The sequence below is a fragment of the Molothrus ater genome, chromosome 14 (genome assembly GCF_012460135.2).
Source record: "Molothrus ater isolate BHLD 08-10-18 breed brown headed cowbird chromosome 14, BPBGC_Mater_1.1, whole genome shotgun sequence".
Classification (NCBI taxonomy): domain Eukaryota; kingdom Metazoa; phylum Chordata; class Aves; order Passeriformes; family Icteridae; genus Molothrus; species Molothrus ater.
Window position 1 is genome coordinate 17203919 of NC_050491.2, and position 26276 is coordinate 17230194.

The 26276-nt window shown below is 39.9% G+C and overlaps 1 protein-coding gene across 4 annotated transcripts in view; it reads left to right on the forward strand.

Annotated features, from left to right (window-relative positions):
* The window catches only part of PCDH11X (protocadherin 11 X-linked), a 428928-nt gene that overhangs the window by 36981 nt on the left and 365671 nt on the right, over positions 1-26276 (forward strand). For all 4 annotated transcript variants that reach the window (XM_036401881.2, XM_036401882.2, XM_036401879.2 and 1 more), the window contains exon 2: positions 7775-8358. In XM_036401881.2, the coding sequence (XP_036257774.1) occupies positions 7819-8358 (540 nt within the window). In that variant the 5' untranslated portion in view covers positions 7775-7818. The remainder of the gene's footprint in view (positions 1-7774; positions 8359-26276) is intronic.

Here is a 26276-nt window from a genome sequence, read left to right on the forward strand (position 1 = left end):
TTAGATTGGCCAAGTTTGCTAAAAATTGTGGTGATTGCTTCCCTGCTCAGGGCCATCCATAAATGATGAGAAAATTCCTTCCAAGATCTGCAATTAGTTCTCAAGTTCATGGCGCTTTTGGAGGCTCCAGAGTTGAGTTAATGATTTATGAAGATGTTTTCTCATGTATGGGATCCATGTGTGGCATGTGATCCCCTTGGGCAGAGGTGGTGATTGGGCTGTTAATTGGTGAGATGGGTGTAGGTACAGAATATGCAATTTGTGATGTGTTTCATATTTTAAACTCTTGACTAGAACCTTATAGTTTGATTCTAATTTGCATTCAAGATACCTTTAAGAAGAACAAAAAATCCCATATGAAAATGAGCAGCTATGCTGCTACTGGGTGAAAAACCTGATTTTTTATTTTTAACATATTCTGCTAAAGCAAAGAGAAACTGATGAAAATAGCAAAGTTTATCCTTTTGGAGTCCAATATGTGTATTCTGGCACCCAGAAGAACTTTTTTCTCCTTCAGAACCTGGGTGCAACTAGTGCAAAATTCCAGATATCCTGACTTTACAAGAATTACAGAATATAAATAGATTTTTTTTTTTCCTTTTAAGTCATGTCTTTTTTTTTTTAAGTAAAATAGCAATATATTTGGGTTGTTTCTTTTTTGCAATTTTGGGAACAGTGCTCTCTGTTCTCACAAATGGTTAAGTGAGAAGTAAATTACTGTGGTTTCCTCAGCTCTGTGTGTGGAAGTGGAGGGGTTGGAAGGAGGTGACTGATTCCTGCTCCTCTGGAATCCATGGAATTTGCGTTGCTGGGCTCCTGGCAGGATTGTGTTTGGAGCAGGCAGGACAATAGAACACAATATTAACAACAGAGCAGCATCCCTGCCCTGGTTCACAGCCACTGGAACTGTTCAGCAGACACTGAAATTTTACCAGGGAGAAAGGAAAATTGCTGATTGGCAGCCAGGCAGTGAAGCAGAATGCATTATGCATGAAACAGGTGATCTTGACAATTGCCATTCCAAAGGATGTGACACAAACGACTGAAATCAGATTGACTTCCATTTTCTAACAAATAAAAATGTGTTTTACTTTGGAGTGCATCCAGCAGCCACACACGTGGTTTCACACAGTTTCTTATTGTGGTCCCATCTTCTCTTGCCGCTGCTTCATAGATGATTTTCCTTTGGTTTGTTTTAGCAGAGATTTAATTTTCAGATTTGAGGCATGAACAGATTTCCAAGTACCAAAACCCGAGCAATTTCCACTTGATTGGTAAAATGCATTCATGTCGTGCAAACACACAAATAAAAGGCAAAGAAAATGACATTATGAATCATACCATTAACAACTTGATTTTTTGTAATGTTTTGAGAAGTCAGCCATTGAGTTATAGTGAGTGTATATTTGAATTTGCAGAGCAATGTAGTGTTCACTTTGGAGTTGTAATGGTCTGCAGCTTTGTAGGGGGTTTGGTTTGATTTTTGGGTGGTTTTTATTCTTTTTTCTTTCTTTTTCTATTCAGGCATCCCATTATTTCTTTCTAAGAAAATGAAAATAGCCATCAGAGAAATGGTCAGTTTTCCCCAAGATTTCTGCTCTCAACCTTTAGCTTTCTTGAAGCTCCAATGCAAAACTGTTTCACTGCTAAAAGCAGGACCATTTCCCAGTGTCACTGGGATATAAATAAATTTGACACTGCATATTCTCACAGGTCTCTGAAATAAGTTCAGGATATTTTTAAAGTATTTCCTGGGTGGCTGCTGGATGCATTTTCCCAAATGTGGACCATACTTACTCTTCTAGTAAAAAAGGGACTTCAGCTTTAAAGGGATTAATTTGCAACAATTAAAATAAATTACTCCTTATGCCATATATCAATGTGATTGAGTTTAATTTGTTCAGCGTGCTCACTGCCTGTTGTGTATTTATAATTCTGCTCACTGTTTCCAGCATTTTGATACAAGTTTTAATCAACACTCTTCCTATTAGTTGCAGATTACTATCAGGAATAAAGAATTCTATAATTCTATCTAGGAATTTATCAGTTGCTTGTTTTCCACACCTTGGCTGCTTCTTCACGTGGCTTGAAGAACCTCTGTTTTGGTCATTAGCTTTTTATTTCCTCAAGTGAAGAGCATTTCTTACCTCTTGTGATGGAAAAATAATAAAAATAACAGAAAACAGTCTATTTTTAAATAGAATCAGGAGAGCACTCAACTATAAGCAAGCTGCGGCCTCTCACTTAATTCTTTTGTTGACTTAAATGAGTGTGAGGTGATGTTTTCTCCTGGTGATAAGAATTTCCAGTTTCATTTTGTTCATCACTGAAGAAAAATCAAATTAAAGAAACCTCCTTGAAGTCAATACCATCACACTCATAAAAAATAGATCAAAGAATGAATCAGTCCCTCAGTGGATTTAGAGTAAAATCATATGAGGGAATGAATTTGAAAGCCCTGATACTATAACAAATTGTCTGTTTCTCTTTGAGGTAGGTCTTTTTCTTTGAGTATGATAATGAAATATCCTGTGTAGGGAGTGGATCCTGTGGATCAATATTGATGGTTGCAAATAATTAATTTATGTTTGAAGCACTGTGGAGGGTGACAGTGGGTTCAGGCTGGCTGGTGGCATTTGTGCCTTCAAAAAAAAATGAGGGGGATTTCTGTCAGGCACCAGCTTTGGGGTGTTATTGCCATCAAAACCTGTAAAATACCTGTGAATTCTGCACCTTTTTAACAACCAGTCCCATCAGACCCAGCCAGTTCCTAAATGGCACCTGGGCTGTGGTGGCAAAGGGGAGAATTGCTGTGAGCAGCCAGGCCAGGGGATTATGGCAACCAAAACCCCAAACACTAAAAACCGACAGCATCAAAAAGTTCCCACTTTGGGATGAAGCTGAAATCCACATCAGCATGGTCCAAGGATCCAAAGCCTGTGCAGGGCTCCCCAGTTGTCAGGGGCTTTTTGGAGGGAGCCCCAGTGAAGAGGAAGAATTGCAAACAGCTGCCTCATCAGAAAGAACCTAATCATGGTGGGGTTGAGTGGGAGCTGGAGCTGTGTCATGGGGACCTTTGGCTCTGAGAAACACCATTTTAATACAGGGATTTAAATGCTCCTGTTTAAGGAGCCCACGGTGGATTAGCAGCAAATGAAAGGGATATGATATTGAAAAAGTGTGGTGTGCTAGCTAAATTTGTCCAAAGTAATTAAAATAAGTTCAGGAATATAAAGATAAGAATGGGAGTGATATTTTTGAGATTTCTTCTCTATTATGATTTTAATAATTGGATATTGATGTAGTTTTGGACTTTAATAGTCCTAATTTTTAAAAATATGATACCTTTTTCTTTGAGCTTGGTATAGCAGTGACAGAACATCACCACAGTGTGTTTGTTCTACTCTAATTCAACTCTGAATCCAAGTATCAAGAAATGGTGTTGTGTTTCTAATCTGAAACAGATACCTGAACTCTTCTACTCCCTTTACTACTTTTCTGAGATCTTCTTAAGGAAGAAATAACAAGTTCTGTAGTAAGGTAAAGGCTCAGGTGGGACCAGAGGGAGCCTTTTGAATAAAGAACAGATTTAGATTCTACCTTCACATCCTGCTCCATTAGGTGGTTACAGCTTTTATATTCCACTTTTCAAGGTATGATTTGACAGCTACTAAATGAAGAGGATAATGAACAGTGCTAATATTTAAATGACACCATTAATATTTGGTGTGTTGGACAAAAAAAGCAGGTGTATTTGAGTGCATAGACAGCCAGATGAAGAAAAGCAAGTTTAAAGTTCTTTTTCCCCTCCTCCCCTCCATCTTGTCCATCTGGGCCATTTGCCTTCCTCGTTGGGAAGTCAGCAGCACAGACAGCAATGCATTCTCTTGAAAGCTGGGAAAATGGCTTGGCAAGCTCCACGTTACCTTCTGTCAAACAATTTGATTTGTTCTTAATTTATATATTATTTTTTTTTCCCCCCCTAACCTCTTTAAAAGTGTGAGTGAGTGCTGGAACCCTGTGAAAGCTCCTTTAGGCTGGGGCTGCTCAGCTCAGCCTTGTGTGTTTTGTGTTTCCCCAGTGCTCCAGGCTGGAACACTGTGATTCCAGAAAAGCCTGGGAAGTGCCTCCTGCACTGTTCTGTTGCCATAGTATCCCTATCAGAGCTATGGCACAAGTGACAGGCAACGTACAGCTATGGCTTTATAAATAGGATTCTGGAAGAACAGCACTCTCCTCACAGCTGAAGATATTCTGTTCTATCCAAGCAGCAAACTTGTGTCACGTTGGGATTTTTTTTCTCCTTGAAGGCCTACAGCTCTGGATAGGCCTTCAAAACTGTTGCTGGAGTTATTTTGAAAGAAAAAGAAATTAAAAAAAAACGAGTGCATTGTACAGAAGTTCAAGCACTGTAAACCGTTGTTGGGTTTTTTTTTCCTGCTAAGCTAACACTGTCTATTACATGTCTGTACCCTTTAGTCACTCAGGAAAATCTGTGACAGCAAAAGTCACCACAAAACTCATGTTAGCATTTATCTAACATGGTTTATAAGTGTGCTGTGCTGTTTTTTCATGCTTTGAAGTATTTTCTTTACTATGGCACAAGAAGAATTTCAATAGAGTGGTTCAAACTTGGTTTAAAGTAAAAGTATGCATAGGAATGTAATGCAAAGTTCCACCCTGCAGCTTTCCTTACAAAACTCTTTGAGTCCTGCTGCTGTCATTTTATAATCCCTGGAAACTCCACTGCAGATAAAACTGAGGTTAAAGGCTTATAATTTAGTTTGAATATAAAGTATCTCCTGGCATGATCTCAACTTTCAGAATTGATTCAGGAATATTGTTGATGAACTCTATAGACTGTTGCATTTACATTCTCATATTGCTTTGAAAAAAAAAATCCTTAATGTATTTATTTGGAAGATTTATATGCCTGTTTATAAATATTTTAATATCATTATCATTTATAAGTAATACTTGCATCAGTATTGCCATAGAAGAATTTGGGATAGGGGCTAGAATTTGGTTTATATTTATGGTTGGTGTTGGGTTTTTTTTTTTTCATTTCCTCCCCTCAGAAATGTAAATTTAAAATATTATTCTATAAACATCAGGATTTGAAGGGTTTTATAACCCTGTTGTGTTATTTTTCATTTTAATTTGCAATAGAGAGGAAGAAATGGCAAAATAGTTCCTTCTAGTATGCACAAAACATGCAACCACTCTGATTTTTCTTTTTTTTTTAGGACAGCATTTAAATATCAACTTCTTACTGTGACCCATACATTTTTATTTGTGTTTTCCATAGGAAACCATGTAAATATGTTTATTTTAGTCACAATAGATACAAAGATATGCTGTCCTGAAGTAGGACTCTCTGCAGGTTGAATGCATGTGGGCAGTTTCTTCAGTGGGATGGCAATTGCTGGAGCTGCATTTAAAGAGATGCTGTTAATAAATCACATAATAATTTATAAATACATTTGTATTATTTATTATAGATCTATAATAGATATTCATAATATATGTATTATAAAATAGAGATTATACATTATATATTTATATATTATATATATATATATAGAATAAGTTATAGAATAAGTTAATAAATCAAATAATAACCAGTTAATAAATCAAAGTTATTAAATCAAATTATAACAGCCAGACTAATCCACTTGTGGACTATCACCAAGCCATTCACTGGGCTCACAGTGCTGCCATGGTGTTGCCATAATGATGATCAGGAGCTGCTGGAGACTCCCTCATTTGCATATTTAGAATGTGATGTTTGAATGGTTTATAAAAAGCTGTTGGTCCATTGCTTCCCTCTGGGCACCTGGCAGGTGCTGCTTTGGGTGTTGTGACCCCCTGAAGTGCAGTGATAAATCAGGGAACTCCTGAAATGCCATTCCCTGGTCAGCAATCCCCCCCAGCTTCATTGATTTATTCAGGGAGCAAAGCCTTTTTCCCTAAGTGAGGACTTGCAGCATTTTTGCTTCATGCCTAATCACAAAAGTGGTATTTTCTGCTTTTGTACAATCCTGAAGCCAGAACGTGCTGTCCAGTTAGTGGTGCTGAAGTGGGGATGCGCCTTGCAGGTGGAGTTGGAATGTTCTGTGTCTGTCACTGCCTTCCACCCCTGTGCTTGAATGGAATAGCAATATTAATTGTTCTGACCTGTTTCACTGCAAAATCAAGGCTTTAGTCTAAATTCCCTGCAAGTGGCACTGCTGACAGGCAGTGACTAACAGGTGGAGGCAATTACTGGCACCAGGAATTTCTTCAACCACTGCAACTTGATCTGCAGAAGTAAATCAATCTGTGCTATGACAGGGAGAATAAAATGAGAAGAGACAGGGAACAGAATTACACTTTTACCTGCACAGTAAAAAGAATGTAGATGTCTTGGCACAGGTATATTTGAAACAGATGCTAACCTAAGATTTCATTTGTGAGAAAAATCACTTTACGTGGAACTCTTGAACATTTACCTTAGAGAAATGCTATCCTAGCAGATCCTAAATTCTGGAATGGCAGGATTATGTAAAAAATAGGCAAATATTCTATACATAGAGTTCAATAGAGTGATTTATCTCTTAAAAATTCTTGGCTGAAGGCTGAATGCAGCTACAGAGATATCTGTGTGCACCTGTAAGTCCTCTTATTCCACTTCCATCTTTCTCGAGGTTGTTAACAGCCTCAAGGCAAGAATATATTGTTATTCAGAAACCAGCTTGGAAAGTACAGGTTTTCCAACAAGTTTGTACCTCTCTTTAAAGCTATTGGTGTTCCAGAGTATTGTGAACAGGCATCATCAAATTTAAAATTATACGAAATTTTTTTGCAATTCCCTAGACAGATTTCCACACATTGTTGGCTGAAGTTCACCAGACTCCATTTAGATAATAACACTTTCTTGCCAGTTTAGGTTCCTGAATTAAAAATATCCAGATTTCTTTGTTGTTGTTAACAAACATTACATAATTTTGTCAGTGCAAAACTTGGGGAGAGAATTAAGACAAATGTTCTTCTATTCCCATATCTAAGCAAGAGGTATAAAAAGATCTGGTTCTCAGCAGATGGTTGCTTGCAAACTTCTTGCCTACTTTTTCTCTTAGGAAACAGAAAAAAAATGAGGACAATGTGGCAGAGAGATCAAAGGAAGACATTTTCCTAAGGGGCAAAGGAAAATCTCATGCTGGAAATAGGGGATTCCTGTACTTATTTCTTCATCCACTTATTATTATCCCGCCCTAAAATTCTTACCTCAGTATTTAATTAAGATTTTCAAGTAAAAAGTTTTGCAAAAATTTTATGCATATTTAGGAAGGATGGAGTCAAATGTGACTTTACTAATGAGGCTTTCAAACAGTTCACGTTGTTGGAGCAGGGATGGAGCTCCTTTAGCTCTCACTGCTTTAGGAGCACAATATTCTGTTGCTCTGTTTTTTCAAGTTTTTCTAAGCCTTCTGATGTTCACATTCTTGTAATAAACTTTCTCATATACTATATGTAAATAACTTATTGTTTTGCATTCTTTTATAGAAAAAGAGAAAATTGATAAACTGTTGCTGTGTCCAGTGTCATTGGAGAGGTGGCACTGTCATCCTCCAATCCACTGTCACTTTTAGAAATCTATAAATGCTAGAGCCAGAAATTAAACACCCTCTTTTTTACCTTAGAAAGTTCAATGTCTGTGTTGTTCAATTTTGTGCCCTAGAGCAAGCAACAATATTCTGCGACTTTTAAAGGATTTTCCTTTCCCTTTTCCCAGCTCCTCCTGGCGTTCTCCACGGATCCTCATTAGTCATTCTGGAGATGGACTTGCTGTCTGGAACCTACCTCCTGGCAGTCCTGTTGGCCTGCATCGTGTTCCAATCTGGCGCGCAGGAGAAGAATTACACCGTGCGGGAAGAGCTGCCCGAAAATGTCCTCATTGGCAACCTGCTCAAGGATCTCAACCTAACGCTGGACCCCGACGTGCCCCTGTCCTCCCCGCTACAGTTCAAGCTGGTGTACAAGACCGGGGACGTGCCCCTGGTGAGGGTGGAGGAGAACACGGGGGAGATCTTCACGGCCGCCAACCGCATCGACCGCGAGAAGCTGTGCGCCGGCATCTTCAGCGAGAACCGCTGCTTCTACGAGGTGGAGGTGGCCGTGCTGCCGGATGAGGTGTTCAGGCTGGTCAAGATCAGGTTCCTGATCGAGGATATAAATGACAACGCCCCCCTTTTCCCCTCGACAGTCATTAACATCTCCATCCCGGAGAACACGGCCATTAATTCCCGCTACTCCGTCCCGTCTGCCATCGACCCGGACATCGGGGTGAACGGGATCCAGCATTATGAGCTTCTCAAGGTGGGTTTCTTTCATCCTTCTCTGGTGCTGTGTGCGTTGCTGTCCTCCCACGAGTGTTGCCAGTCCTCAGCAAGCCGTGAGAAGCCCAGGGCTGTGTGCTGCACGCAGTGACAGGGAGCCAAAGCTGTAAGCTGCAGTTGTGCTACGGTGCGGGTCCGTGTCAGAGTGTGAATCCGTGGCCCTGAGTTTGTTCTGGTGCATCTCATCCTCACTCTGTGGGAAGCTGTTTATGTTCATGTGTAACAGTGTGAGGGAACATCCAGGAGCTCTGCAGCAGCAGCACTCAGGGTGTTTGTACACTTTGGCTGACAGTCTTCCTGGCCTACTAAAAACATGTCCTGATTCCCACTGGGAATCAGGCAATGACAGTGCCAATTGCCAGAAGGGTTTTGTGCTGGGTTTATGCCTCCCATTTTTATGGAGACAGCCTTTTTTTGTGCCTCTCTTGCACAACTGGTGGACTTGAGCAGTAGAACTTGGCCCAGAAGCTGATGTGATGCTCACCTCTGCATCGCTGAACTTTTCCAGAGGGAAGGAGTCTCTTTGTCAGAGCAGCTTTGTAATGTCTGGGCAGGAGCAGCTCCAAATGTGCAGGAGTGCAAGGAGAGCAGTACCAGTGACCTTGTAAGAGCAGATATTTCATACTCTTGCTTCTTTTATTCTTTCTAGCAACTAACGGGGGACCAGGGGACAGAAGAATAACATAAACATGTGATGTTTATATAAACAGGAGTGTGTGATTTCTGAATAAATGGTCACTTTTGTTTGAGTTTACTGAAACAAACTTAAGAAAAGGAAAGAAACTTACCCTGAAATGTTGGGGGAAGCTGAAATTGCCCTCAATTCCTTTGATTTGGAATAGGGAACTATTTTGTGGTTTGGCTGCTCAGCAACCAATCTGACCCTCCTTAGTGCCAGAAGAACATAGATTATATTATCCAATATATTGCTTGACTGACTGCACAGCTGATATTCACTGATAGCAGTACTTACTGGCAATTTAATAAAAATAAAGCTCTGCCTTTTTTTAGGCTCTTTTAAATTGCTTGGAACCTGAAGTAATTGTGGCAGTGTGGGTGCTAAGGAGTGACAAAGATATAAAAATCTCTTTCAGGAAAGTGCATCGCACTGGGCATTTCTGGCTAGCTATCCAATAAATAAATAAATAAAAAAGATCCCACACATGTCTGTCTGCTCTCAGCACAGCCAAGCAACTTAAAACATTCCAAGACTGGTTGGAACATACCAAACATACCAAGAATTTATTATATTTAATATATATTTATATATATTTATATATGTATATATATAATATATTTAATATATATAATATATATTTATTATATTCCAAACATACCAAGAATTTACTATATATAATATATATTTTTATATATTTATATATATAATATATATTTAATATATATAATATATATTTATTATATTCCAAACATACCAAGAATTTACTATAATGTTTGAAGTTTTTGCAGTAAGCTCTTTAAAAATTTTCCTGGGTTATAGGAGAGCAGGTGTATCTACAGGTGTGGGTTTTGTTTGGGGTTTTTTAGCTAAGCAGAAGCACCCAGTAGGGCAGAGTGTTCTTTGTGTGGCATATTCAATGAGATTTTGGGGAAGGAATAACAGCATATTAAATAAATAACAGTAGGAGTAGGAAATAATGAAAAAAGGCAGAGTTGCACACAAAATGGGACAAAATAATACCCAGTCTGAACAGAGAAATGTGAGTTATCCAAAAGTGCTGTTATTGCAGGAAAAGGAAAAGTGTAGAAAATGGCAAAATCAGGAGTCCTTGGGCCTGATGAGCAACAGTTCAGATCACCACAATAACAGTCCTGCTTTGTGAGCTTGTTTTTGGCCTGGCATTCAGAGAGAGAATGTAGCACATCAGCAGAGTGGGAACACATTTGTGTCATCATCTGAAATCCAGCCTGCAGCTCTGGGCAAGGTGAGAGGGTCTGCCTGAGAGGTTTTCCATCAAAAACTGTGCAAATATCTTAATATTCTTAAGTATACATTAATATTCTTAAATAGATCTTAATATTCTTAAATATTAAGTATCTTAGTAATCTTAAATAACTTAAATATCAAATTATCTAATTCTTAAATAGAGAAAAAATGAATGAAAAAGGACAAGTTACATATTTATTCAAGTGTCTCTGAAACTGCTTTTGCCACACAACGGAAAAGAAGGTGGTGAGGTTGAGCACACACTGGTATGGACTGGAAGTTCTGAAATCTTGTGCTGCATGTGCTGCAAACAAAATAATTTGTGAAATCACAGCCCTGTTGGCAGATCTTCTGAAAGAATTAATTGCATTTTTCTCTTGAATGCCTGTTGGTCAGGTATTTTTGGAGTTATGGATCTGCTGCCTTTAAATGAGCCAGCAATTTCACACACCTTGGAAATGATCTGTAAAAAAACCAAAAAGAAATTTCTGACAGCCAGACACCATTTGGAATAGTATTTCCAGATGTTATTAGACCAGTAATTTTCAGAATGTTAATATCAAAAGTAATCATAAAATAAATTAAAAAAGAAACAGAAAAGTCAACAAACCCAACCAATGGAAATACAGGATTCTGGTGAGCAGGCAGGAAATGCAGCCAGTATTTCGTACTGCAGGGGAGCTCCAGGAAGATAATTAGAGGATTAAACACCTTTCCTATGAGGAAAGGTTGAAAGAATTGGGATTCTTCAGCCTGGAGGCTCCAGAGGGACTTTGGACAAGGCCTTTATTGAAGCCTTTCAGTAGCTGGAAGGGCTGCAAGAGGGACTTTGGACAAGGCCTGGAGAGACAGGACAGGGGGGAAAGGCTTTGTTCTGATGGAAAGTTGGTTTAAATTGGATATTGGGAAGAAATCCTTCCCTGTGAGGGAGGGGAGGCCCTGGCACAGGTGCCCAGAGATGCTCCTGGATCCCTGCAGGGTCCCAGGCCCGGCTGGACGGGGTTTGGAGCAGCCTGGGACAGTGGAAGATGTCAGGGCTGGAACCAGGTGATTTTTAAGGTCCCTTCCAACCCAAACCATTCTGGGTTTTGTGATATCCAAGGATGCATCCCTGGGGAAGGCTGGAGGAGGAAAGGAGGAGTCGGCAATGCTGGAACACCAGGAGGAGGTGACGGCCCAGGCACACCAGGGTGGTGCTGCCTTTGCTGCCTTTCCTCCCCAGATGTGCTCTGTGTGCACTGTCCTGCTCTGCTCTCTGGGCTGGGCTTTGGATTTTTCTTCACCTGAAGATGCTGAGATGTTCTGGCTCCTGAGAGTGTTGACCTTTTCCTTCCTTTTATGAGCAGCAAACAGGGGGGGCTGCAGCACAGGGAGCTGCTGAGTAGGAGCATCCTCTGAGCAGGATGGTCTAGCAGGGCTGGGATTTTGGGAAGGGATTTTGGGAAGGGATTTTGGAAGCACCTGGTATGACCTGGATGGGCAGGGCAGCTTGGAGGTGGTGGAGGAGTGAGGGCTGACAGGATGAGGGAATCCTAGAAAGGATTTCCACAGAGGAGTGGGGGCTGACAGGATGAGGGAATCCTAGAAAGGATTTCCACAGAGGAGTGGGGGCTGACAGGATGTGGAAATCACTTCATAGAAGCAGAAAATTTGGTGCTTTTAGTGTAGGTGCAGCCACAGAGTGAAATGTGTTGTTCTGTATTTTGGACAGAAAGGAATCAAAAATTGACAAAATGTGAAATGAAGAGAAAGATTTGCAGTTGTAGTTGGCTTTTGAAACAAATTTAGCCAAGATTTTCTCATTGCCTGTATGAAGCCAGGCCTATCTTGCCAAACAACAGGAAAATAGAGACTTTGTCCATAACAAATTCTAAAAAAGAGGGAACTTCCCACTAGGAACTGAGCTGACCCGTTTATTGGTATTTAACACATTTTCAGCACCTCTGTAGCTCCTTGGGAAGGTAACACCCATGTGTTGCAATATTTCCTCACTTTGTTACACTTACCTTACTGCCCCTCTCATGGGGTGTGGAAAAGGTCGAATATAATTTTTGCATTTGGTTTCTTTTGCAAACTAGATAAGAAATGATAAGATCTTTAAACTAAATGACATATTTTCTTTTTTCTTTTTTTTTTAATATTTTTCCTCTCATTAAAACTCCTTAAAACAGTAGAAAACAAAGCTTTGTAAAGAAACATATTCTTGTATTTTGGATTCAGTGGAAGCTTTGTAAAGCAGGGTTTGATTTATCTAAAACAAGACAGAGCTTTAATTACCACACTGATTAACACTCACTTTTTGCCTGCCTACATTTTATCAAGGTGCACCTGAACAGAAAATAACTTCTTTATGTGTAACTGATTCATGGCACCTCATCCTCAAAACTCTCTGTGGCTCTGATTTTTTCAGCCCTTTTTGAAACACATGAACTCTAAAAAGGCAGCAGTTTTACTGTTAATAGAAAAGAAGAGACAGTCACGCAGAGCTTCTCACTGTTCCCAAAGCTGCTGTGCATGGCATTATAAAAGATTGTGTTTCTCTGCTGAGATGCCCCAAGGTGACCATAGAGGGAGTGACATTAAGGTTTCACATGATAAACAGTGTTTTCTGAGAACCAGGGGAGGAGGGAGAACTTAGATATTATTTAACAATAGAAGAAAATTCATTTAGAATGAGAAATAGCTGGATTGGGGAAGAGGATGGTGTAAAAGTGATGATGGGAGCTGGGAGGTGCAGCTAAGACAAGAAATAAATGGCCAGGTGGAAACCCAACCAGTTTTGTCTCAGCTGAGATAACTACTTTAAGTATAAACAGGAAATGATAGGAAAAAAGAGCTGGGCATTCATAAATAGAAGTAGTTTGTGAAAACAGTGGGATGCAAAAGCAAATTGTGCATTGAAACCTTAATAAACAGTGATTTCTGATTGGGGATGAATCTACGAACCCTCATGTTCTGCTTGAACCCAGGGGGCAGCCCAGCCTCCAGGGCTTTGTTCCCCTCTTCAGGGCAGTGCCATTGTTGACAGAGTGACATAAAATGTGCATTGTGCCAGGCAGGGCCACCACGGTGCCATAAGTACCTGCTTGCTGCTGTTGATTGCACTGTGCCAGCACACTGGCATCTGAGCTCAAGGCAAGCTGATATTTAGTATTACCTGATTAATACACTTCGTATTTAGAGGTGTCACAGGCCTCTGCTTTGACTGCAGAGATTTTAGTGTGAAGCATTTCTTTGTTCTCTTAAATGTTAAAAAGGCAAGCTGGTTCAGAACGGGTTTTGAATAGAAAAGGACTCGCACAAGGGCGTGTTTTAAATAATATTTTTATTAATTGATTGCTTAGCATTTCTTGTCAGCTAGGTATACCATGTACACTAGAATTTGCAGCAGGAGCTGAACGTGTTCTTCTGTGAGCTGATCCTGTGTGCTAATATTTTCTTCTTTAATCCTTTGCAGTTTGGGGGAAATTCGATTGGTGTTGCTGTTCCATTTCTCTTACCTGTTACAGTAATGTTGCTGTATTTACCTATCAGAAGCAGCTGGTGCATCCCTTCTAGGATAATATGATAATCTCTTTGTAGCTGTCAGTTCATCCCTCTGTAGTCTGACAAAATAGATTCCTGCTCAGCCTCACACCACGCCAGCCTTGCCTCTGATGAGGGGAGTTTCATCTGGCTGCTCTAGATCATCTTTGTGGTGCCTTTCAATGGAAGATATCCCCTTTTTCTGATACAGTTTGTCAATTCCATGACCCATGGAAGATGGAAATCACAGTTCTTCATCACACTTCAAGCATCATATTTCATGTTTGCAGCTGGTTATTTCTGAGCCTCGCAGCAGTCCTGGATCAAGTAACTCATATCACTGTCAAGATCAAGAGTGGAAGATGTGTTTTATGTAGAAATAAATCTAGGAGGGCACTTAGAATTATAGACTGAGACTAGATTTGTAGTTAAGTGTGTATCAGAAAGTCATAGGAATGAAATCTTTGTTGATAATCCTGTGGTAAGCAGGGATACAAATGTGAAAATCAAAAGTGTAACAGTGGAGGAGGCCAAGAACCTTTGTTGTTTTTGATGTTGTTTGTTGGTCTGTTTGGTCTGTAATGGTCTGTTTGTTTTTAGTGATGCACCTGTGGGGTTCAGTGCACAGAGAAACAAGACAGAATGGCTCATGTCCCTGCAAACTCAGTGCACTGTGACACAAACTGATTTTTTTTTTAGCACCTGATCAACCTCAGTGTCCCAAACAGGAGCTGCTTGGGCCTCTCATCCCTGTCCTTTCCTGTGCTCTCATTCCACACAGAGGGAGCCAAAGCAGCGCCCTCCCTTTGAGGGTATCTCAAACCATGTCCCCTGGCCTGTCACACTGGAGTTCTGTGGATTAAACCAGCGTGGGTGATTCTCTGTGGGGCTTCAGCAGCAGCACAGGCAGGGCAGGGCTTTGTTGGCCCCTTCAGTCGCTCACAGGAAGCCTGGGGTGCTTTTGCCAACATCTGCAGTCTGAAAAATCTGCCAACACAGAGCTTTTATTCTGCTTGTAAATAGATATTTATTAATATTGCCAGGTTTTACTGAATGTTGTCGTTAAACACTCATACAAATAAGGAATTTCAACTTAATTTTTCTTACTATTTTTACAAATCAAAAATTATTTGTGAATTTGTTGTAACCCTCTAAGAACAAAATATTCTTGCACTTTCTGATTGCTTTTTTTTATTGCCAACCCTTTCTAGTGTAAGGGGAATATGGCTGATGGGATGATAGCTACTCAAGATACTGAGAATTTTTGTTTTACAGACTGATATATACTCAGGAAAATGCATTATTCAGATAGGAGATTTCTTGACATCCTCATAGACAAGAAAGAGATCTTTTCAGTATTTTTCTCATCTCATTTAGGAAACATTAGTTGTTCAGTGATATTTCAAGACCAATTGCCACAAAAATAAAATTACACTCATATTGATGGCACAGGTAACAATAGCACTTAGGTGCCTAAAACTGAGAAATCATGGGAAGCCAGATCCTGGATCTGACAGTGCTTACAGACAGGGTAAAAATAAGATGCATGTTAAAAAAGCATTTGAAGGTTGTTTTTTTATTTTTAATTATTATTGGTTTCTTGTCCTTCTCACTCTCACATAGCTTAGACTAAAATTTTGAGTTTCTGCTTGGAGAGGGGATGGTTTGGGGTTTTTTTTTTTACTTCACAATCCCCTGGAAAAAGTCCAAGCCCACCTGGGTGTGGTGATGTGCAGCTGTTTTGGCAGAGGGCTTGGAGCAAGACCTCATCCCAGCCTGTGCCTCCCTGGGCTCCTCAGCACAATTTGCAGCCCTGGCTGAGCCCAGCCTCACTGGGAGCTCTCAGCAGGATTGAACTGCAGATATTTGGGGCTCAGCACTGTTCATTCTTCCTCATTTTGTGTGCCAGCATGGAAAGGGAAGTTTATGGGTTTAGGGAACTCAAAAATAGGTTTTTTTGAGGGAGTTTTTTTGCTTTGGAGTTGAGCTCCAGTCAAGCTCTAAGGTCACTCTCTAGTGCTGGTAATTTAATAAATAGGGAGAGCTGGAGATGTTGTCTTTCTAAGGTAATTTTTAGCTGCCCTTTAAAAGAGAGGCTTTTTTTAGGACAGGCTGTCTTTTGACAGTGACAAGTACTTTTGAGTGGTGCCAAGTACTTTTGTCCTATATTCCACAGTGGGGGAATAGGTCAGACCCAAAACATCTTTCCTCTTTCATTTGCTGATGGAAGTTCAGTGTTTTGGTTAAAGTTAACACATCCTCAGTTTTTTCATGGGGATGGTCCCCCCTACATGCTTTTCCTCCGAGAAGCTCTTAATTATCATCTGAAGCTTTTACATCACCTTTGCAAAATAAGTCTATTTTCATTATTTTGTGCTGTAGCTGGAAATCCACCTGCTTCCAAATCCTCCACCCCATTTGCTCATTTGTCTCGCAATCCAAAATACCAAGGAAATGATTCTTTCGAGCAGATTTTGTGCTAGAATAAAAACACTGCTCAGTGCTAACTTGTCTAGAGAGATCTGGACAGACAAGTGGTCATCTGTGCAGATTATTTTGAAAAAGTCACCGGGTCTGAGCTTTAAAAGGGAAAACTGATTTGCATTGCTGCAGCTGTGACTTGGTGTCAGTGAGGAGATAAAACCCTGCTCCTGACTGCTGGTGGTGAGTCAGGAGTCAAGGTAATTGCCTCTTGTTGCTTGATACAAGGCTCCTTTAGGCTGGTTTATGGCACTACTGCTGTAAAACTGTCAGCTCCCGTTACCCTGACGTCCCTCTGGGGATTCAGGGAGGACTGGAGGAGAAAGTCTTGCTGCAGGCACAGCAAGTTCAGTGAGTTAGGCTGAGGGACAAGTTGGTGTCTCTTTCTTCCTGCATGCCAGGCTCTGATTTTCACACGAGCTGTCAGGGAACAATAATGTAGAAGTTAGCATGTTTCAGAGAGGAGAGGATGATAGGCTGGGCTGCGAGGCACCCATCTGTCAAACACAGAGCTCCTCTTCATCTGCCTCAGCTCAGCATCATCTCTAGCTGATGTCCACACACATCAGCTTTAGCTCAGATGTGGGGATGCCTCCTGAGCACACAGGGCTGTTTACACAAGTCTGTGTGTGTGGCAGCACAGAGTTAAAGGAACATTTTCCCAGCAGCCATCGAGGAAAAAACTCTTTTAATTTATAAGAAATTGCCAATTATATGATCTCTCGTAACTCCAGTAAAAGCACTAAAATACCCCTTGTAAGTGAAATTATACTCTGGTTTGATAGATGCATGATATTGGGACTACGAACAATAATGTAGAAGTTAGCACATTTCAGAGAGGAGAGGATGATAGACCCAGGCTGCGAGGCACCCATCTGTCAAACACAGAGCTCCTCTTCATCTGCCTCAGCTCAGCACCGTCTCTAGCTGATGTCCACACACATCAGCTTTAGCTCAGATGTGGGGATGCCTCCTGAGCACACAGGATCAGGATTTGTGTACACAGTCTGTGTGTGTGGCAGCACAGAGTCAAAGGAACATTTTCCCAACAGCCATCAAGGAAAAAATTGTTTTAATTTATAAGAAATTGAGAATTATAGGATCTCTCATGCTCTCTATTGATGATAACCCCAGTAAAAGCACTAAAATATCCCTTGTAAATGAAATTGTACTGTGGTTTGCATAGATGCATGATATTGGGACTGCAAACAGCACAATGAGAGAAAATAATAATAAAAAAAAATTAGAATGTATAAGTTAGCACATTTCAGAGAGGAGAGGATGATAGGCTGGGCTGCGAGGCACCCATCTGTCAAACACAGAGCTCCTCTTCATCTGCCTCAGCTCAGCACCATCTCTAGCTGATGTCCACACACATCAGCTTTAGCTCAGATGTGGGGATGCCTCCTGAGCACACAGGGTCAGGATTTGTGTACACAGTCTGTGGGTGTGGCAGCACAGAGTCAAAGGAACATTTTCCCAACGGCCATCGAGGAAAAAATTGTTTTAATTGATAAGAAATTTCCAATTACATGATCTATCCTGCTCTCAATTGATAACCCCAGTAAAAACAGTAAATACCCCTTCTAAATGAAATTACACTCTGTTTGCATGGATGACTGATATTGGGACTGCAAACATGCACTGCCATGTGAAGTTACAAAAGGGAACAGAAGTGCACTCAGGGCAGATGATGCTGCACCCTTCATTTTTCCTACTGTCTGAAAATCTACCCTGTTTTCAAGGTGCCATACTTCTGTACATCACTAAAGAAAGAGGTGGGAGCCTTTTTCAAATACCATAACAGCTTTGCCATGGTGTTGGGGCATTATTTTTACATATTCAGTGGTTTTATCTGTGAATAGAGATGCCTGCCTGTCTGTGGCCCTTATTTTATCATTAAAAAATAACCTGAAACAGGTGCCTGAATTTCAGACCATTTATTTATAAATTTCATTAGTGCATCTGCTTGATACAGTGATCCTCTTGTACCCAAAGGCATTTAAACTTTTTTTGGTAATTTTTGTAGTTACAAGTCAGCAATAGCTGTCACCACCCAGGCAAGAAACATTTTAGGACCATTATTTTTTCAATCAAATAAAAACAATTATCACAAGCACTTCAAGAGTATCAGTTGATGGTTACTGCATGTACTGTAAAAGTTCTTTGGATCCACTGTAATTCTTGTTTCAGAACAACTTTGCAAGGATTGCTTTTTTCTGTTTCTATGACTTATTGCAATGGCTGCATCAATGCATGGCTTACTTGTATTTTGTCATGAGAAACCTTGAATTAGGTTTTCAGCAGATCCTATTATTACTCACATCATTAAAAATTCCAAGTTTTTACGGAATAGCTGTCTTTTCTCACTTGTACTTGTGAGGTTATCAAAAAATTCTGCTATTTTCAAGATGCTGAGTAAATAAAAGAAAACTAAAAGGTGAATATTAATTGCAAAAGATTTTTCTTTTGTCCAACTCACTTTTCATTTTTCATCACATCTAAGGGGGGAGGTGAAGATTTGAAAATTTCCAATTTTTATAATACGTTTTGAAAATAGGAGAAGTAGTTTCAGTTTTTCCTGATTTAAGTTGTCCTAAAATACACAATTAAAATATTAAAGTAGCTTTTATAATAATAAGTTCTTGATTTTATATTTACTTTAAGCTTTCTAATATTGGATTTCACTAATGAAGATTTAAATATCCTAGGTAGTTTTTCCCCAAATACACTGTATGGAACACTTCCCTTCCATTTAAGAAGAAAGAGCTATCAAAAATATATTTAAATCAAGTGTCAGCTACGGTTCATGGCACTTGACTGCATTAGTACAGGTTATTTTTATTCCTGAAAGAAAGGTATATTGCAAAATAATTTATATTCTCTAACCCAGAAACATAATTGGTCTGAACACTTAAGTCCTGTGGAGCTTTTGAAGCTGGGACATGTAGCAAAGACTGTTTCAGACAATTCTGAAGAAACAAAAAGCAACATTGCTAAAAGAAATGAGTTCTGAGTCATCAGCTCTCAGGATTGAAATACATTTTTCTCTCATTGTGCTGTAATTGCTGGCTCTATTAATGTGATGTGTTCTTGCTTTGGTTATTGCTGATGTTCCAAAGTCAAATAATTGTAGTTTTTTTCCTCTGCTTTTTCAAGCAAATTGACGTTTTCTAGGGGTTTTTTTCTTTTCTTTTGAGTCAGGATATTCCTCTGTGCTTTTCAGACTGGGATATTATATGGCTTTTTCACTGGAAGAATACATTTTCCTTTTCATCCTAAGCCCAGCCATATAATTTCATCCTCATTTCCATTAGGTGTATTTGAAGATAATTTATTGCAGCAGATTTAGAGGTATAAACAAAGGAGTAACTTGTGTTTTGTTCCTCATTTTCTTTCCCCTCTAATATCAAAAATAGTACTCTGGCACTTGCACATGACTTTTTTTGTGAATTGGTATTTGTTGGGAAAGCCAAGAACTATTGTGGATACCATAATTTGAAAGTCAGTCTTAAAAATAGAGCCTAAAATACTGATAGAGCTTTCCTATCACCTTTTATTGTTTTACCATAAATGGCTTCACACTCTTTATTGCTTTACATAGATGAAGTATTTGTCCAGGTTGAATATCCAAGATACTTCTGCTTGTACCATATCAGAACTCAAATGAGTTCCTGGAAGTTCCCAGATTGCCTGCTTCTTTGTAAGATTCTACATCAATGCTTATTTTTAAATTCTGAGGTAGTCCAGCCCCTCCCTCATAAAAACCTTTCATTTGAATAATTCAAACCTTCAACTGCCAGCATCATCCAGAGCTTGGCAATGAAGTTCAGTGTCTGAGTGGACCTTTGGCAAAGCTAAAGAGAAAAACCTGTTAGTGTGTGTGTGTGTGTGTGTTTTAATATCTGTTTTAATATCTGCCTCTGAGATTTTTTTATTGTCTGGGTTTTGAAGTGCATTATGTGAAGATGTTATGACCTTTGCTGGGCACCTTAATTTATCATCTGAACTGGGCTTTGGTCTTCTCAGTCTTTGCTTGTCTCTGTTTCCAAAGTCTGCATCTTCCCCACAAGGGGAAGAGGAGGGGCAGGCGCTGATTTCTGGGCTGGCCCAAGTGTGGCCTGGCAGCACGAAACTGAATTTCCTCTGATCTTGGATCTGTCTCTAACATTTGATATCAGATGCTTGGGAATCACCAGAATATTTTCCCAAGCTGTTCCTGAGCTCTTGCCAGTTTGAGGCTCACAGATTTCTTGCCCAGCAGTGGTGATTCTGATATTCTTATCAGTTGCTTTGGGTTTTTTTTTTTTCCATATGTGCAGTTTTTCCACTGGGATTTTGTATCTATTTTGTAAAAATTCCAGATTTTAAAATTTGAGTGTTGTGGGGCTGTTCACAGGGGTCCCAGGAAGAGGGAAGAGACGAGGATCTGACTCCATGTTTCAGAAGGCTTGATTTATTATTTTATGATATATATTATATTAAAACTATACTAAAAGAATAGAAGAAAGGATTTCATCAGAAGGCTGGCTAAGAATAGAAGAGGAAAGAATGATAACAAAGGCTTGTGTCTGACCAAGAGTCTGAGCCAGCTGGGCTGTGATTGGCCCTTAATTAGAAACAACCACATGAGCCCAATCCCAGATGCCCCTGTTGCATCCCACAGCAGCAGATAACCATTGGTTACATTTTGTTCCTGAGGCCTCTCAGCTTCTCAGGAGGAACAATCCTAAGGACTAAAACATGTCTGTGACAGTGTTTAGAGTTTTGTCAAAGTTTTAGATGCTACATTTTCGAATGATCACTGGTTTTAATTTCTGTTTACATCAGTCCACTGGTGGCATTCTTATACTATGCAAACAGCATTTTGGATGCAGTGATTAAAGACTTCAACTTTATTATTTAGCTTGAAAAACTATACAGTTTTATAAGCTCATGGAGGAGCTGAGAAACTGTGCAAAGACATTTTTCACTAACATCCATGCCCATTATGTTACATTAGGCAGAAATAAAATTATTTGGTTTCTATTTTAAATGTGTATATGCTTGAGCTAAGGTGGGAAGTAAAACCAGAGGGGCAACCAGAACTTGTTCTGCTGCCCAGTGGCAGAAAAGTTTGCAACACTAGAAATATGATTTTCTCCCAAGTTCTCCTATGCTCAGGAACTGGAAGAACAGTCAAGCCTTCTTCAGAAGTGATTTTACCTTTGTAGAATTAAAACCTGTGTGGTTTTCATGGATTAACTTTAATAACAACTTCAAAATGATGATGGAGTGTCTGATTCAGGGCTCCAGCTGGCTGAAAATCTCTGTCCCAGGCTTGGAACCTTTCACAGTCAATGCTGTGTCTGTGGCTCTTAAAATCCTAACTTAGCATCCAGGGCACTGGAAGAAGTGGTAAAAATATCAGTCTACTCATCACTCTTGTAATATTCAGACAATACTACAAGAGTTCTTGTAGTATTGTCTTTCAGAATCTATTTTGAATATTGTTTTAAAGTTCAATGGCACATTTGTCACAGCACAGCATATGCTTCAGGCTACTGAGTTTCACAGGCAAAGTAGCAAAGAAAATTCCTTTTTTGTTACTCATTGCCTCTAACAAAGACTTGAGTAACATTTATGCAAAGTGGATTTTTCCTCCTTATTTTTTTCCTTTTTTTTTCTTTTTTTTTCCCTTTGTGTATTGTGTGTGGAACAAGTTTACCCATCAGGACAGGTTTTAGTAGCTTACATGCTGCTGATCAGGAGCTTCTGCCATGATTCAATTTGAAATTCTGGCATCACTGTCCATCAGGAGAGCAGAGCTGACGCTGCAGTGCTGTGTGCTACCTGGGTCTGGCATCACTGAGGCTGAAGGTGCTTTATTTGAGTGTTCCTGGGAATGATGGCTTGGCTTTTCCTGCTGGGCAGCTGTTGGAACTAATCAGATTGTGCCTAAGAGCATAATAAGGAAAATCTTTAATAATGCTGAGCCCTCTTGGAAGCTCCATGGCTTCAGCTGTCACAGTCACTTTCACTAATTTAGTTCTGGTTTGCTGTTTTGTTAAGAGCCATAATGCTGGATTTCAAAACAGATTTCACTTAATTTTACATTTCACAATGGGTGCTTCCACATATAACCACAGTAGGCCTCTTCTTATGTTACCAGTAAAGTTAATTGAGTGTGGAAGCAGAGCTTTGACTCTGTAGGTAGAACACATAAAAATTTTAGTTTTATAGTGTCACCTTAGGATTTGAAGATAGTGCTCTATTTTGAATCCACTGAAAGCTGTTTTATTGTAGAGAGCAGTCCTGCAGATTTGCGTGAGCAAATTGACTCAGTCCTCTCTTGGAGAGCACTTGTTTTGTGTTCTTTCAGTATCTGTGAACCTGATGAATAATGACAGATGTAGTATTTGGTAGAACATCCTAGGCAGGTTTTAAAAATAGTAACATGCCCAACTAAATCTTTGAATTCTGACTGTTTATGTAGCTGACTGCTTCATTGACATAATTAATTGAATTATTGTTCTTAGCTTAATACCTCAATATGCAAGAAACCTAATAATGTGCTAAATCCTCTAAGAAATAGAAACTAATTAAGTGTACAAATCAAGGTATAGATGAAGTCTTTGTGTCTAAGTTGAAAGTTGTCCAAAGACTGTTTAAGTGAAATTGTTTGAGCTGTGCTTTATATTCTGTGCTAATGGTCGTTTCCCCAGATGATGGACATAAGTTATATTTCATTTCAGGATGAAATATTTTAATGGGTTGGGTTTGGTGGAATCCCTTGTTTACATCATGTTTTTCAAAGGCTGTACTTCACACTGGATTACTGAGAGCATCTTCTCACCCCCAGAGGGTGCTTTGTGCTTCGTGCTGTCCCTGTCCCAGCCTGGGTGTGCCTGAGATGCTGTCCCTGCCCTGCAGGCAGGAGGGGCTCTCTGGGCACTGGCCTGGGGGTTTGCTGGGGTGCTCATGGTCACAGTGGGAGCTGGGAGGGCTCTGGGGAAGTTCTCAGCTCTGGTTTCCCACCAGACACCTTCCTGCCTGGAATGGTGGCAGCTGCCCCAAAGCTGTTCATGGTTTTGGCCTGAGGTCCAAGGTCTGTGTGTGCCTACTGCAGAGCTTTGTTGTACCACAAACAACGTGTGAGCTGCTGCTTGGAAACGTCTGGTTTAGGGCAGTGATTGAATTAGGCTCAGCAAAGTACTCTGTGTGCCCCCAGACCTGGGAAAGGTTGGGTTTTCCCTTTGGCTTGGGCTGTAGGAGTCATTACTGGGGAGAAATGGCTTCACCAGCCTTTGTTTAATTTGCTTTTTCTGGAGCAGCGCACTTTGGGAGAGGGCGGTCACGTTGCTAAATGACTTCTGGGCTGTGGTATTTATTCTGGAATTAACCTTGCTGAGGACACACACCCCATCACTCCCCTTATCCCAACATTCACCATTCTCTGCTTTTTTCCCATGAGTCGTGGGAGGGTTTGTCCCAGTTTATAATTTATTGTAAGACTCACATTAACACGTGAGACTAATCTAGATCTCTGCAGCAGGAGATGGATATTGCATTTACCTTCTAAAGCTGCTGTTCTTCCTGCTTAAATATTGGCTTGTTGTGTTCTCTGGTCTCATATTTCCTTTGATTTTTTTTTTCCCTTTTGGAGGAAAAAATCCCTGTCCATTAGCTATAATTTTTAGTGTATATTCATGACTAAACTGCTATTAGGGAATATAAACAGTGAACAGAAACTAAGCAGAAAGGCTGGAATGGAATGATGAGTGGTTGGTTTTTCCCTTGTAAACATGCCATTCTAATATACTTAAATTTATTTTTTTTTCTCACAAATCAGTTACTTCAATTCCATCTTTGATTTTAAGACCGAGAAATAGCTCAAGCACATTCAATTAGAGTGAAATTGGAATTTTATTTTTGTTTTTAGAAAGGAATATATTCTTGAGTAAAACCATATATTGAAGTATAAATCAAATACACTTCTAAGATTTTTTTGATCCCAAACTCACAGGGAAGCATTTTCTCAGAATATAACTCATTAACTGGAAAGTCAGGACAATTTATTTGCTAGAACTTTCAATACACACAGGTAGCAAGAGATTTCTTCTCAAAATTGATTTTCAGACTCAAGTTGCTGCCTTAGAGTAAGGAAATGTTTCTCCTTTTTTATCTTGCTCTTGTTCTAGTGAGCCAGATAAATAGGAGTCAGTAACACTGGAGGAGGAAGAAGTCAAGTTCCTGAGAAATCCAGCACCAGAAAATACATTTTTGGTTTATCCCCTACACTCCTTGATCAGGATGGTGAAAAGATTTCTATTTACTGAGTTTCAGAATTCTCTGGAACTATTTTTAGCAGTGTCACTGTCATCTCAGCCACCATCTCCCATTTATTACTCTGAAATTGCAGTATTATTTATTATCTTCCCATGTGCAGTGAAGTGGCATCTTGCACTTGCATACGTCGCATACTTTTACAGTTTAATATGGGAGCCTCACTGTTATTTTCTGGGAGTAATAAAAAAAGGATAAGTTTTCATTCCTTCAAAAAGTATAGCTTTATTTCTTTCAGAAGCAAAACTGATCCCGTGGCAGTTAAATGTCACACTCATACACTCTCTCTTATTTTGATTTTTACAAAACCCTGCAGAGTGGAGGCCTTGAGAGAGGCTTATGATCAGGTCATTTCTGCAGTACTCGTGACAGGTCTAGAATTCCTAAAGCCTGCCTGTGGAAGCTGGGGAAAATCTGTTCCAATTGGAGGATGTAAACTCTTTTCTGCTGGAGTTTATTTCTCACCCTGTTATATTTTTGCCCACGTGTGTTGTGAATTTTCCCTGTTAAGGCTGTGGATTTTTGAAAGCACATTCATAAAGCAGTGACACATGGACATTAAAGCGCTGTCCTGCTCATGAAGGAATTTCCTTGTGTTTCTGAAGTGTGGAGGGTTCCACGTGTGTGTGTGTGTTTGTGAGATGCTCCTGCTGTTTTCATGGAAGTTTTGGCAGCATTTTTTCCTAGAAGTGTAAGCATTGAGGGAAGGTGCAGTGATTTTGCTCCCAGCTGAACTTGAGCTTTAGGAGGGTGTTAGGTCAAAGAAGACAATCTCGCTAAACAACTTGTTGGAAAAGCTGCAGCATCAGAGGTTAGAATATGGATTTTTCTTAGTGAAGATGCCATGCATTTAAAGCTATCATACATGCCTGAATTTGTGTGTGGATGTGTGTATGGGAGGGAATGAGATAATAGCTATGCATTAATTTAATGAATGTTCATTTGCAGATGTTTGTAGCAAAGCACAAATCTGTGGCAGTGCTCACAGGGGTCTGAGGATGAGGGAAGAGAGGAGGATCTGACTCCATGGTTCACAAGGCTTGATTTATTATTTTATGATATATATTATATTAAAACTATACTAAAAGAATAGAAGAAAGGATTTCATCAGAAGGCTGGCTAAGAATAGAATAGAATGGAATGATAACAAATGCTTGTGGCTCAGAGAGTCCGAGCCAGCTGGGCTGTGATTGGCCATTAATTAGAAACAACCACATGAGCCCAATCCCAGATGCACCTGTTGCATTCCACAGCAGCAGATAACCATTGTTTGCATTTTGTTCCTGAGGCCTCTCAGCTTCTCAGGAGGAAAAATCCTAAGGAAAGGATTTTTCATAAAACATGTCTGTGACACAAAGCTATTTTATTCCAGTCTATTTTATATTTTGTTATCCCATTTGCCACAAACTGACTCCACACACACCCGTTACCCCCATCTCCACTGAAATCACTGTGAGCTGGGGATGCTGCAGGGCAGAGGAATTTCCAGAGCTGGCTGGGATGTTTGTGTTCCTGCTGTACGAGTGGCTGTCAGGTTTAATCCCCTCCTGCCTGGCAGCTCTGATGTGCAGGCTGTGAGAGGAGGGCACAGCAGGTTCACCCCTCACCAGCACCTGGCAGGG